Raw genomic sequence first — 14,193 nt, forward strand, 5'->3', positions numbered from 1 at the left:
GTCTTTTAATTGATGGGAACTGTTGCATTTTTAGCTTTGCACTATGACTTCAGGTGTCATCAATCAGTACAGATATTATATTGAGAGACGGGCTCATAAACATGCCAGTTAATGTTGAACAGGTCACAGTGATGCTCTGATTAATTCGGGGGTGACAAATTAATTTTGTCATCTATATCCACATGTGTGAGAGGAATGTATACCGCATCGGTGGGTTTAAAATGTTATTTCAGTCAGTTTATCTAATACTTGAAGAACCTATGAATTCAAACTACATTTGCATGCGATGTAGGCCAGACATAAATAAGACATGGTAACCTGAGCTACAGTGCCAGAGGGGTGTACACCTGAGCCGAGCCATGAGTCCTAGCACACTCAGAGAACCTAGTTCACGTCATACGAACTAAAACCCTCTCACAAAATACATTAAGTTATAGAAGTAAACATATTGGTAGGTAATATATAAAGCACAACTCCAACTGGTCATACATGGGTACAAATACCACATTTAACATATCATATTGCACATAACTGCATATGTGAACAAACAGTCCTTTGTGCAAAGTCAGCCAACCTGCTGCCTGCAGGCATTGTGGGCTGTCGTTTGTGTGCGCTTATTCAAGCTGTGCTCGACTCCTTTGGAGCACTCCCACAGAGGATATCAAGCAGAGTGGATCAAAATGAGAGCCATTTCCCTGCTTCTGTTGGTAAGGAGGAAATTCTGAATTATCTCCAGTCTTAAAATGAGCAGAAACTGTACATGAAAAACAAAATGAATGTTTATTTTTGGTTATTTTTATGACAAACTATTTGCTTTGAGAGAGTTGAGAGAGTGTCGCTTATGATGACTTGTGAACTTGCAAAAACCTCTAACACTGAATGTGGACATTCTATAGATCATCTAGTTGCTGCTATTCTATCAGCTAAAAAGTCTGCAGGCAAGAGTGGGTGGGTGAAGTGATCATGCAAAACCAGTTCTACACATTATACTATGGAATATAAGTTGTGTACATAGCAACATGAGGAGCCTAGGATTAAGTACAGCATTTTTTTTTTACAGAGTTATTAGATTGGACTGGGTTTTACGTCTTCTTGTGACTGAGGTAGCTGCAACCTCAGAGTCTTTTTATCTTAATGAAAGAACAGGCTTTGCACAATTTAAAAGTGCAAGTAGAGAATTCCTTGTGTTTTTGTGTCAATTGGGGCTAAAAAATGTCAGTCACAAAGGTATTTCTTCATACACACCTATACTGTAGACATCAAAGAAAACTAGGAAAAGCCGTGTCTTTACGATTTGCCTGCAGACTATGCACTGGATATCAGTCATTATTGCAATCAGTTATCCAGACGAAGACGAGGTTTACCAAAACACTGAAGTTAAGAATTTTACAATAAGAATCTAAACCTGGGGCCTGAGAGTTAAAAGTCTCTTGCATGTTGTTTTCTATCTCTCTCTCTCTCTATGCTCATTTACTGTCACATCTCTTCTGTCAGTTATTACAAAAGTGTGAAATTTTTAATTATATCTTTAAAAGAATCTAAACTCAAGTTTCAAGTCACTAACTTTATTTGGAATTTTGAACGGCGGGCCATGGAGTTTGGCTCTAAGATGGCTGTGCAATACAGCTGAAAAAAATATAAAGAATAAAAGACTTTGGCTAACATCACTGTCAGTAAAAGATACTGTTAGATATATAGTGATCATGCGGCTCCCTTGTGGCTTACAGGTTTCAAGGCCAGTCACAAATAGTAACATCCCTGGTTTGGATTCTGCTGGGGAGCTTTGTTGCATTTCTCTCTCTCCCTTATTTCTAGTGATTGCTCCAAAATTAGGCATAAAATACCCCCCCCCCCCAAAAAAAAATAAAAATAAAAATAAAAATAAAATAAAATAAAATAAAATAAAATAAAATAAAATAAAATAAAATAAAATAAAAATAAAAGAGAAGTGTAGCACTCCATTTGCTTCACTATTTACATTTTGTGTGATATTTTTCCATAATAATTGCCATGATAGGGTTTAATACCTTTTCACTGTTAGTCTGATGTAATCAAGATCTGATAATATTTTTTCTGGAATATTAGTATAATTTTCTTAGTACTGTTGATCAGTATGCCATACATAATACTACTTTAGTCTCCTCAAAACACTCCTGCTCAACGGTAAATTAAGAGAAATTGGGTAGTTGCTTTGTTGTTTCCTAGATGAAAAGCCATATGAAGGTTGCTTTTTTTTTTTTTTTTTTAATTAATTCACCCTAAGTTTAAGAGAGATAACAGTGTGAGGGAGTTGAGTTCTTTGTTTTGTACAATGGCTTTTTCTCCAATGCATGTGACAAATTACAGGTGGGCAAAGACTATTATTTTGCCCATGCGTATGAGAACATTTCTATATTTTTGCTTGTGATAGAAGAACGACAAGAAAGGGTGCGTGCCCCATATCTCGCCATATGAATGCTAGAATCTGCTCCAGCTCCCCACAACCCTCTAAGGGATGAAAGGGGATGGAGACCATTATGAACGGACACATCTACATCAATGTCATTCTACTAGCAAAACACAGTAAAGGAAATGGAGGGAAAGTCAGAGAGACAAACAGGCGGAGAGGGACTTTGTTGTATCTCTCGATCATTTCCTGTCATTGCTCCATACTATTACGATCTAATAAAGGCATAAAATATCTCCAAAAAACCATTAAGTGCCCACATTCTTATACTATTGACAGAAATTTTGTAACACTATCATACTCTTCTCAAAATATTCCTGATCAAAGGAAATGCCATAAAGGTCACTTGACTGAAATATAGTTATTTAATTAATACACCTCAAGTATTGACAGCGTGAGGGAGATAATTACTTGGTTTTGTATTATTGTTTTTTCCTCCCACGTATGTGTCAATTTACAGGCATGCAAAGACTACTCCCTCTTTTGCTTTGGTTTCTACCACAGCCTAAAGGCATGCAGACTAGGTGAATTGGAAATTCTAAGTTACCCTAAACAGAAAGGTTAAGTACCCTGCCTCTCGCCTGATTCAGCTCCCCACAACCCTTCACGGGATGAGAGGGGATGGAAATCTTGATGAATGGACACCTCTACATAGATTCTACCTGAGTAGCAAAATACAGTGAAGGAAAGTGAGGAAAGTGATAAAAGGCACCTGTCAAGTATCCTGGAATTACGTTGAATTAAAAGCCCTGTAAAATTCTCTGTGAAGACAAGAATGAGTTTTACTATCCAGTTTTCCTGTTGTTATAGGCTATATTAGCAGCCCTGGCAGAGTCTCACAATGGGAAACACAAGAGGCGTGATAAGCGGGTAACTCAGAATTGCAAACTCCTGCCAAATGTTTTGCTTCTGGCGAAAATTATAACAGTTGTGTGTGTGATCTACAGGAGCTTCTGGTGCGTTCCAAAAGAAGGTGGGTGTTGTCAACGATTGAACTAACAGAGGAAGACAAAGGTCCATTCCCCAAAAAAATTGCAAAGGTGAAGACATCATTTTGTAAATGAAATGACCAATCAATGTAGCAGCTCTGTATCCTGACTGGATCAAACATACAAACAATAGCAGCTCATTTGTGTGTGTGTTCTGATTCTAGATGTTTAACGATAAGTCAGATGATGAGGCAAAAACCCATAAGTTCCATATAAGTGGAATGGGTGTGTCGAAGGAGCCGCTGGGAGTGTTCTCCATTGATGAACATACTGGAGAGGTCTTTGCCCATAAACCTATCGACAGAGAGAAATACGAACTCTTCCATGTGAGCTAATACTCGACCACCAGTCTCTGATAATAAATACTCTTTACATTGATTTTTAAACATCAAAAGTCACATGGATACCTTACATGGATACCTTTTCCCACAGATCCAGTTTGATATCTTTGACAAAAACACCAACAAACCAATAGACAAGGAATTGGCTTTTGATGTAGAAATACAGGACATCAATGACAATGCACCAAAGTTTTCCAACCCTCAACCGACTGTCAATGTAAAGGAAAATATGCCAGAGGGTGAGTATACAGTTGTGTAAATAACTCATAGCACATGTACATTTTCTCCCTGCAGTCAGGGAATATGGTATCAAAAAATGAAGATGCTCAAAATGCTGTTATAGAGCTCTAATGAAGTCTATAGGGTTAAACAGAGATGTGGGGCAATAATCATGTCAAACCTAAGCTTCAGGTCTATGGAGCCTGGTCTCTTATTGTCATACAATTGTTTTTTACTACCATTTCCCACTTCCTACTTTTCTATAACATAATCACTCTGTTGTGCTTCCTTTCCTCAATTTCTTGAAGGGTACTTGGAAGCACAGTTGACCGCCTGGGACATAGATAAGGTGAACACATCTAACTCCCAAATCACCTTTACTCTGACTAAACAGGAACCGCAACAGCCCAAGATCGAATTGGAACAGATGAATGGCAGAGTGGCCCAGCTCAAATTCAAAGGATGTTTTGACTATGATGTGAGGCTCAATGACTTATAGTAGGCAGCTGCATGCTCATGCATATATGCACATGCTGATTTTTTATTATGACATCTCAAATATCATCTTTTATATACATTGCAGAAAATTAAAATGTATAAAATTACCGTTGAGGCAAAAGATCATGGAAAACCGTCCCTTACCTCCACTGCTGTCATCACTCTCAAGATTGTTGACACAAACACTCACCCACCAACATTCAAAGATAACAAGGCAAGTATTATCACTATCATTATTACCATTATTACTAACAATGCACTTTAGGGTGATCTATGATGTTAAAATTGGAACTCTTCTGCCTGTCCAGTACCATGGAGAGGTGTTAGAATCTGCTATCAAAAATGATGTTTTGAGAATTGCGGTGGAGGACAAAGACACTCCTAAAACTCCTGGCTGGCGTGCCAAATACTTCTTCATTAAGGGGAATGAGGATGGAAACTACAAACTTGAAACTGATCCTGAAACAAATGAGGGCATTCTAAACATCATCAAGGTAATTCTGCTTTTTTCTGAAAAAAAAAAAAAAAAAAAAAATCATTATAACTTCTTTCAAGCTAAAAGCCCAACAAAATTTCTCATAAACCACAGTTGGCCCAGTACTGATCTAAACTTGTGTGTCACTTCCAGGGGAAGGATTTTGAGAGGACAACTTTTACCACCCTGCAGGTTGGAGTAAAGAACGAGGAACCTTTATTTGTTTGTGGTGGTAAATCACCTGGCCCAGATGAATCTCTGGATTCAGTCAACATCACAATCAAAGTGATTGATGTCAATGACCCACCACACTTTGACAAAGACAAACATGACGTGTACCAGAGGGAAGAGGAGCCACCAGGAACTGTGCTGTTCACTCCTACGACTCATGATGTCGACTCTGACGTAGCCAACATCAGGTTGGTGTCAAAACACTGTATACAGGCTGAACTTGCTGCATTGTGAACAGAGCCCAATCCATGCTGGATTTTTCAGGCTAATAATTTAAGAATTTAGAAAATGCTAAAGAATATGATGTTTTTTATCTAACATTTACAGATACCATTGATTAATTTGGTTATCAAAGAATTGTGGCTAAAAACACCGCTTCCTATGGGAAATTACCAAATATCTTGGCATACTGTGTGCAATAAAACTTTGACTTTGCAATCATATAGTTCCTCTGATAGTGCCTACCTTTGTTTGTTAATAGAAATACTGGAAATTTAAAATGCTAACCTAGAAGTTGCACACGAACATTCAAGAGTATGCCCTTTCTCAGTTGAAGTTTCACCACCAAAATGACCTAAAGTTTGAAATTGTCAAGTTTCATTTTGAACGCAGCTTAATATGTTCTGCTCCACTCTCCAATTTCTCCTTCCTGTGATCAGGTATGTGCTGTTAGATGATCCAGCTGACTGGATGGAAATTGATCCAAAAACAGGACAAATCAAATCAAAGAAGAAAATGGACAGAGAGTCAGAGTTCGTTGGTGATGATAACATTTACAAAGTCCTCATTGGTGCCATAGATGACGGTATGAAGGAGCTCCACTGTATATTGTGATCAAGCACAACCTGTATAATATGGTCCATTGGTAAACTACATTAATTAAGTGGTGTTTTTTTTTCCTTTGCTTTGGTTACTAAGGTGAGCCCCCAGCCACAGGTACATGCACTGTCAACATCCACCTGGGGGATGTCAATGACAATAAGCCTGGGCTGAAAAACAAAGGCGTCATAATGTGTGCAAACAGGGAGAACAAGGTCACACTGATTGCAAAGGACTTAGATGTCCCTCCTTTCAGTGGGCCCTTCGCCTTCACCCTGGGGGGTGATGATGAAACTCTGAAACAGCGATGGAAAATAAGCCCTGCCTTTGGTTGGTACATACAGTATCTTTACACCTACCTAACTATTAAAAAAATAAATGAAAAAAGTTCCAAATCTCTCTTTACATTCTTCACCAGGTGAGGAAGCGGGACTCATTAGCCTGAAGACACTTGCATATGGCAACTACTCAGTGCCACTGGTGATTCAAGACCAACAGGGCATGAACGGTTTTGACACTGCAGAGGTGGTGGTGTGCGACTGTGGGACAGAGAGCGTCTGCCGTGAAAAAGAGCCGCTCTCCTCTGGCCTTGGATCGGCTGCTATTGGACTGATTTCTGCAGGATTGCTCTTATTTTTGTGTGAGTATGACAAATCAGCTGAAACATTAAATAAACAATTATGTTCATGCTCAATAAGCCCGTAATGACGCACAAAATGTTTTAGTATCAAATCAATTAGATACAAATTAGCTTACCTGAGGAAATGTTCATGGTTAGTTCAAAGTAAGGTCAATTAGTCACTCAACTAATGGGCGAGTGAGTAATGTGAGGATTCACTGTTGAATACAAACCAAAAGCTTGATCCAGATCTCTGTCAAATCAAATTACATCTGACCTCATGGCCTCTAATGGTGTTAAACATGTCATAACTTGGTCTCTGCTGGTAGCTCTGTTGATATTAGTTAGTTGATATTAATTAGTTAGTTACTTATTTGTGAAGGGAAGTTTCACTGGGAGCAGAGGCACTCCTTTTCAGGAACACCCTGACCAGTTTAACACAAGCACATTAACACATTCACACTTGAAAACTCAGCAGTACAATTACGGTCTCATGTGAGCAGCTTCACTGGAGCCGTTCGGGGTTAAGAGCCTTACTCATGGGCATCTCCGTGGCAGTAATAGCGGGGAGAAGCAAACATTGCTCTTATATGGCAATTTGTTGAAAATGCAACATGTACACTCTAGTCTTATCGTTATTGCCTGATGTGTGTTTGCAGTACTGCTGCTCCTCTTTATGTGTGAGTGTGGAAAGAGGGATTTCAGTTCCATCCCCATGACTCAGGATGAGGGCAACCAGACCCTTATCAAGTACAATCAAGAAGGAGGAGGTGCTGCGTGCACAGTGAGTTGGTTGTGTTGTGTGTGTGTGTGTGTGTGTGCAACTCAAAGGGAAAAAGACAGAGAAAATATTTCTCATTCACAACCACAGTTGTGTTACCCATTTTTGAGGGGAGTTGCCCTATTAATAATCTTTTCTCCCTTTCTGCCAGGCTGAGCCCACTCTGCTGTTGACACCTACAAATGGTGTGGCTGTGACAGATGGCCTTAAACAGGCCACCGCTAAGGTACTACCTTCTCACCTCCCCTGTCAGTTGCCTCTCATTCTCCTTACTTGTCTGTGACTTTTTCGCACACAGGCTTTAAGTGTCACGGTAGGTGTAAATTGAGGGTATGTCAAAAGGCGAGAGTATAAAATGTCTCAGCAGACACCAAAGGAGTTTCACAAGGACGTGACTCTTAACTCTGCTAAGAAATTATTGGCAGCTATAATCCTGTTACATTGTACATTTCATTATATATGCATCTTAAGTGATGACAGATATGGAAGAGCAGGATTTAAGACAGTGACTGTGTTGTGTGTTGAAGGCACATTCATGACATAAATTACAGGGTTTATACAGGATTGTGTAAGAAGGAGGCTGACAGGGAGAACTTTCACAACAGCTTGTTCACGATACAAGGAAGACATCTTTGCCTGGAGTTACCTGCAAGCAGGGGCTACTTGATCAGACAGAAGCTGATCTTGTGGCTGCATTTCCCCCCAAACATTTGATAAAATGCTGTGTTAAATGTGGTTGACACAAGAATACAAAGCAAATTTTTCTGGGCCCCGCTTTATTAATTTGCTCTGCTCAACTAGGCCTATGAAGCGGCTCCAGCAATGACCAAGGAGTTCAACAGCTCAATGTTCACCCGGGTGAGTAATAGGTCTTTAAAGAATCTGTTTTTGTGCAAGGCAAAGAATTATGAGGATTTAAAGAGTGTTTTACAGTAGCAGGATATGTTGAAACAAACAATATATTAAAGTGCAGATATGACTGAAACATCTGTCATTGGTAATAGGCAGGACTTGCTGCTCTACCCTGATTTAACCATACTGTATATACTTTACAGATTGACTCCAACATGACTACATTAGGAATGGGAATGGGAACGCAACAGCGAAGAGACACTCTCAGAAGCCTTGGAGGGCAAAGTGGGCATGGCATGGTGAGTGATTATGACATGTAGAGCTGCAATGATTATTTGCCTGTGAATATTCTCATTCATCCAGGTCATAGTTATCTCAAGAAAAGTTTTAATCGAAAGTAACTGCAACTAAGTCCAGTTGCTTTCGATTAAGACTTTTCTTGAGATAATGATTATTTGATTAATCAATTATCTGCAACTACTCTGACCATCAATTCATCATTTTAAAATTTTTTCAAGCCAAACATTTGCTGGTCATAGCTTCTCAGATATCAGGATCTGACACTTTTCTTTTTTTAGACACAAAGACTGATCAATTAATCGACAAACAAATCGTCAGAGTAATCACTAATGAAAAAATAATAGATATTTGCAGGGCTGGCATGGCATCTGTGCACTCCATTGCTCTTATTGGTGTTTTGTTTTTTTTTTTTTTCTTTTTTGTTGTACACTGATTGCTTAAATCCACAAGAGGGTGCCACAACAGTATTTTAACAACACACATACTGCACACATACTTCAGCAGGAAGTTTTTCACTTTTGTCTGCATGTTAGTCCTCTGGCTATTATTTGACATAATATCTTAAAATCATGTTAACTGTTTTCCATGAAATAATAAGCCACTAAGGCACATGTCCTAAAATCATTTACAAAAAGATAGAAAAGAAGAAGATTTTGGAATAAATAAAATGGAATAATAAAAAAAGCCATGTGTCTGATAATTGCCTATCTTTATGTGTATTTTGATGGGCCTTACTGTATCTCCAAAATGCAAGAGCGTTGTGAATTTGGGAATTTAAGATATAACATTTTGTTTAGTCTTAAATTACAACATTTGTTACGTCCTCAAGGTGTGGTGCAATCTGAAACTCTGAACTTACCGAACTCTTACCTGTACTTTGAGTTCAGTTCAGGTCAGTTAAAATCTATAATATTTTCTTTCTTATTTTATACTGTAATAATTTATAATATTTGGTTTACCTTTACTTAATTAAGTAATTAATAAATTAATGGGGGTGACCCAATAGCGGAAATTTTTAGGGCACGTATCACATGGGCCTCAATGCCCTGAGCACCTGGTCCCTGGCTCGGAGCCTTACTGCGTGTCATTTCCCTACTCTGTTTCTCCGTTTCCTGTCTATCTTCACTGTCCTATCAATAAAAAAAAAGTCATATAAAAAGAACTGTAAAAAATTAACAATTCTGATGCAGATTAAAACATTTTCTTGTTTTGAAAAAAGTTTAGCATTGTTTTCTTTAAGTGCCAGACAGTTCCACAATTACTGTCAGATAAGGTCAAGTGAGAGAAGAAGACTGAGTATACAATGTTTGTTTTCTTAATTTTAGTACTCTACATGGACTACAAACAGGGCAAACACCTACCAGGTAAGTAGTTCTCTTCGGGAATTTGATATTTTTTTATACATGGGTAAAATCTAACCTCTTTGATTGCACTGTATACAATTTTTTTTGACATATCCTCCTGAGACCCGGCCCATTCATTTATGTCCTTTATAATGGACATTTTGTTCACCTTTATCTTTCTTAAGTATTTGGAGTTACCCTTCCAAGCCAAAGATATAATCTGCTCCTTTTTTCTTGTTTTCTAAATTTAGTTCTATTTTCACACAGATATCGTCCTGTTGTCCTCTACAATGGACATGCTGTGAAATTAAAATAAAAAATATATTTAAAAAAATTTAAATTGTAAGGTGTTTTTTTTGGCCCAAATAGATAGGAAATCACAAAAAAACAGAAATTGTAAGACACTTTTTTCCCTTGGTTCTCAGGAGGATATACATCACGTTAATAAAGCACTTAAAGCATTTACATTAATTTTTTGCTAAAAGACCTCACAGTCCCGTTCTCTATCAGCAGGGCGGCTCATCACGGTACCAGCGCTCTTTCAGCCTGCAGTCAAATCAACACATTTCAGATCACATTGACAAGGTAAGAGATTTTGATTCACATCACGCTAAGCTGAACACCAGACATGCTATGTTAATGCCTTCATTGGACACTTGTCTTCACTGATGATCAAATTCAATAAGCTGTACTAGCTGCAGAGCAGTGGACAGGCCACAATTCTGATGTAGTGAATGAGACTGAATTCAGTCACTATAAAGTCATCTGCCTCTGCTTTAGGCAATGAAAGAAAGTGCAATGAACATTACATTATGTATTTTAATATGACCTCTTGATCCAGAAATTTTTGACTCAACTCCACAGAGACTTTACATAATTAATGGAAACCAGGCAGACTACCTGGGGTACGAACCCCACAAGTATGCCTACGAGGGACAAGGAAGCAAATGCCAGTCATTGGACGAGCTGTCGTTCAGCAACATGGGAGATGATCTGCAGTTTCTGAATGATTTGGGGCCAAAGTTCAAGACCCTGGGAGGCATCTGTCAGCAGAAAATTCAAGAAAAAAAAACAAAGCTTTGAAGGGCACAGCTGGAATGTGATTTTTATACCAAGCAGGTAGCTCTTAATTTCTAGTTTGTGATTGTGATTTCAGACTGATCTGACTGGATATTTGGCAACAACTGTACACCACAATGGTTGGATTTAGTATATTATGGACTTAAGCATCTCACATAGGAGTTGCACGCAAAAGTATGGACACCCCATGGCAAATTACACATTTAGTTGATTACGGATGTGAAAAGAAGTAAACACAACCACTGCAGCAAATACGCATTAAAAATGTTACTGTTGTGAGGTTACTTAAATGTTTTTTTTGTTTTTTGTTTCTAATTAAACAGTAATTGTGGCATGTGCTTCTACTCCTACTACTTGTAGAACATTTCATACACTCATTAGACCATAACCGACCCAAAGCTGGAATCACTGATGCCTATAAAACAGGGATGGCTATAAAAAAGAAATCAAAGCCACTCCAGCTTGGAGTCATATTGGCAGTCATACTGTGGAGGATCTAGAAGACTTTCAGATAAAACTGCACATGTCCTGGGCAGAAAGACAAACCCAAAGCCTGCATATGACTGCAAAGGATATGCGAGTTTACCTGACACAGGAGTGGTGGTGCACCGCTCCACTGTGCAGCATTGCGTGCACAAACAGTGGCAGCCAGTGCTGCACAGATAAAGAAAGGAATCGATTCCAATAAATATCAGCAAATTCTGGATGCAAATTTCAAGCAGCTAGTCAAGAAAGTGAAACTGAAAAGAGGCCAATTTCTACAAGAAAATGATCCAAAATGCAGCTTGAAATCCACCAAGAAATACTTCAAGAACACAGCTGAAGCTTTGGAACAGCCCTCACTTAAATGTCATTGAAAATCTGTGGGTAGATCTTTAACATGCTGTGTGTGCAAGACACCCTTAAAACATTTCAGAACCTGAAGTGATATGCATGAAGAGTGGGTGAAAATTCCTAAATCAAGAATAGAAAGACTCTTAGCTGGCTACACATCTGCCAAGGGAGGGGTAAGTAAGTACTGTCTTATTAGGGTTCCCAAACTTTCTGCAAATGCCATAATTACGGTTATATTAAAAAAAAAAAAAAAAAAAAAAATTAAGAAAGTAGAATAAGAATAAGATAATCCTTTATTAGTCCCACAATGGGGAAATTTACAGTACATTAAGTGCAGTACATTATTAATTATTTGTGCCACAAAATAGAGACTTTGTTCAGGGGTGCCCAAACATTTGCACAGAACTTAAGGATTACGGAATAGAGGTTGTAGTTTGCTTGCTTGAAGATGGAATTAATGCACTGCACAAACTGTCATGCGCTGGTGATTTTGAAATGTTTTCTGTGTTCTGAGGAGGACTGGGTGTGTCTGCTTGTTTTTTTTTACTTTGTAGCAATGTAGGTGGTTGCAGCCACGTCTCACTGCACATCATTTCTAGCTATGTTTTTGTTAGGACAGTATTATTTTTGATGTTTTAAACTGTAACTTAACAAGCACTTACTTTGGAAACTGGGATATTTCATAGAGGATAAGTCACTTTTTGTAAAAGATATTTGAATAGGGCCTAGCATAAATTTGACCGGTTGAAATCATTATTGGTCAACAGTGAGTGAATTGTAAATGTCATGTTTTGCAAAATACACAGCTAATTCCCTACTTTGTTTTCTCATGTGCATTTCTGCATCTATTTTTTTATTTTTTTTATTTTTTTTTTTTGAGGAGAACAAATTAAAATGTTGTATTTGCAAAGTAATTTGCTGGTAGCAGTCTCTGGGTGATCTGTTCTTACCTGGATAATGGATAAAAGTAATTATTGTTGAAGTAATTATAATGAAATTATACCAAACTAGCAACATACTACACCGCCATGTTACAGTGTTAAGTCCACGTATATTAACATTTGACTGTTTCAATTATAACCACTCTTATTACTTATTTAGTTTGTTTTTTACACGTGCACACTTATAATCTAGGGTAAAGACTGTGACATGACTTACAGAAGATAAGAGCAGGGGAGTGGTGACAGCAAAATAGGACTGGCATTATCTTAACGGAAGGGATAGGTTATATTGTGTTGATTATTTTTTCATCCTGCATATAATTTATGTGATAATCCCGCTTTGCACTGTGTAGCGTACTGTGTAGACAATTTCTGAGCACTGTTCTTAAAGCCGATGACAGCTGCTGTCTACAGTCTTGTTACTGTGTAAAGACTGCATGTCTACATGGAAGGCACTTCAGGACCATTTTCTTTTATCATCACAACCTTGTGTTGCTGCCAAAACACTCTTCGGTCTGAGCAGTTTCACTTAAATGACACTATGTTTTTAGAGTTTGACTTTGTGTTCCCTCTGTAACCTGCTGCTTAAAAATGACAGTGTATTCCCTTCAGTCTGTCAGTACACATGGCAAAACCTGTTTTTTGATTCATGTATGCACTAAGTAAAGAAGCCACATGAATTTAAGGTGCGGCACACACAGTAATATGCAAATCTGAAACTCTGAACTTGCCTGAACGACATGCCTTTTTTTGTACCTTCAATTCAGTTCAGCTCATTTCAGATCTATGACATAATGAAAACTAAATGAGACAATCAAAGGCATTAAAGGTGCTGGTGTTTCAGGCTACAGCAGGAAATGGGAAATAAATGCAACAAAACAGGACAGATGAACACCAAAACACACAAGGTAGCATGATAGTAATTCATGGTAACTCAAAGTCTACTGTTGATTAATCACAGAACCGAAGCTTTAACTGAATCTTTATAAATGCCAAAGTGCAGTACGCTTGTCTCACTTGACCACCTCCTTCTAATCCCTCCCTTGGCAGATGTTACAGCTTGTAAATGCTTTTTGTAGCCAGCTAAGAGTCTTTCTATTCTTGATTTAGGAATTTTCACCCACTCTTCATGCATATCACTTCAGGTTCTGAAATGTTTTAAGGGTGTCTTGCACACACAGCATGTTAAAGATCAGATTTTCAGTGACATTTAAGTGAGGGCTGTTCCAAAGCTTCAGCTGTGTTCTTGAAGTATTTCTTGGTGGATTTCAAGCTGCATTTTGGATCATTTTCTTGTAGAAATTGGCCTCTTTTCAGTTTCACTTTCTTGACTAGCTGCTTGAAATTTGCATCCAGAATTTGCTGATATTTATTGGAATCAATTCCTTTCTTTATCTGTGCAGCACTGGCTGCCACTGTTTGTGC

General features: G+C 38.2%; 1 protein-coding gene across 2 annotated transcripts; it reads left to right on the forward strand.

The window, feature by feature from the left end:
• The first annotated feature begins 558 nt into the window (after nucleotides 1-558).
• cdh26.1 (cadherin 26, tandem duplicate 1) lies at nucleotides 559-12,096 on the forward strand. Of its 2 annotated transcripts, none has more exons than XM_018701070.2 (19): nucleotides 559-707; nucleotides 3,257-3,316; nucleotides 3,394-3,486; nucleotides 3,600-3,761; nucleotides 3,868-4,015; nucleotides 4,304-4,473; nucleotides 4,579-4,707; nucleotides 4,802-4,987; nucleotides 5,122-5,387; nucleotides 5,859-6,004; nucleotides 6,118-6,348; nucleotides 6,437-6,658; nucleotides 7,297-7,421; nucleotides 7,570-7,644; nucleotides 8,220-8,276; nucleotides 8,474-8,569; nucleotides 9,896-9,934; nucleotides 10,427-10,498; nucleotides 10,778-12,096. In XM_018701070.2, the coding sequence occupies exons 1-19, from the start codon at nucleotides 681-683 to the stop codon at nucleotides 10,994-10,996; spliced, it is 2,523 nt and encodes an 840-aa protein (XP_018556586.1). In that variant the 5' UTR covers nucleotides 559-680; the 3' UTR covers nucleotides 10,997-12,096. The 2 variants fall into 2 exon arrangements, with proteins under 2 accessions (XP_018556586.1, XP_018556585.1); XM_018701069.2 differs by having other exon boundaries at nucleotides 560-707; nucleotides 10,424-10,498.
• Nucleotides 12,097-14,193: the final 2,097 nt, after the last annotated feature.

Source organism: Lates calcarifer, linkage group LG6, assembly GCF_001640805.2.
Source record: "Lates calcarifer isolate ASB-BC8 linkage group LG6, TLL_Latcal_v3, whole genome shotgun sequence".
Taxonomy (NCBI): domain Eukaryota; kingdom Metazoa; phylum Chordata; class Actinopteri; family Centropomidae; genus Lates; species Lates calcarifer.

Excerpts from the sequence above, each read along its gene's own strand:
- cdh26.1 (XM_018701069.2), top strand. The coding sequence starts at position 681 with ATGAGAGCCATTTCCCTGCTTCTGTTG. Across the intron at positions 3,762-3,867 it reads AGAAATACGAACTCTTCCAT|ATCCAGTTTGATATCTTTGA; the intron begins GTGAGCTAATAC and ends CTTTTCCCACAG. Across the intron at positions 9,935-10,423 it reads ACAGGGCAAACACCTACCAG|CAGGGCGGCTCATCACGGTA; the intron begins GTAAGTAGTTCT and ends GTTCTCTATCAG.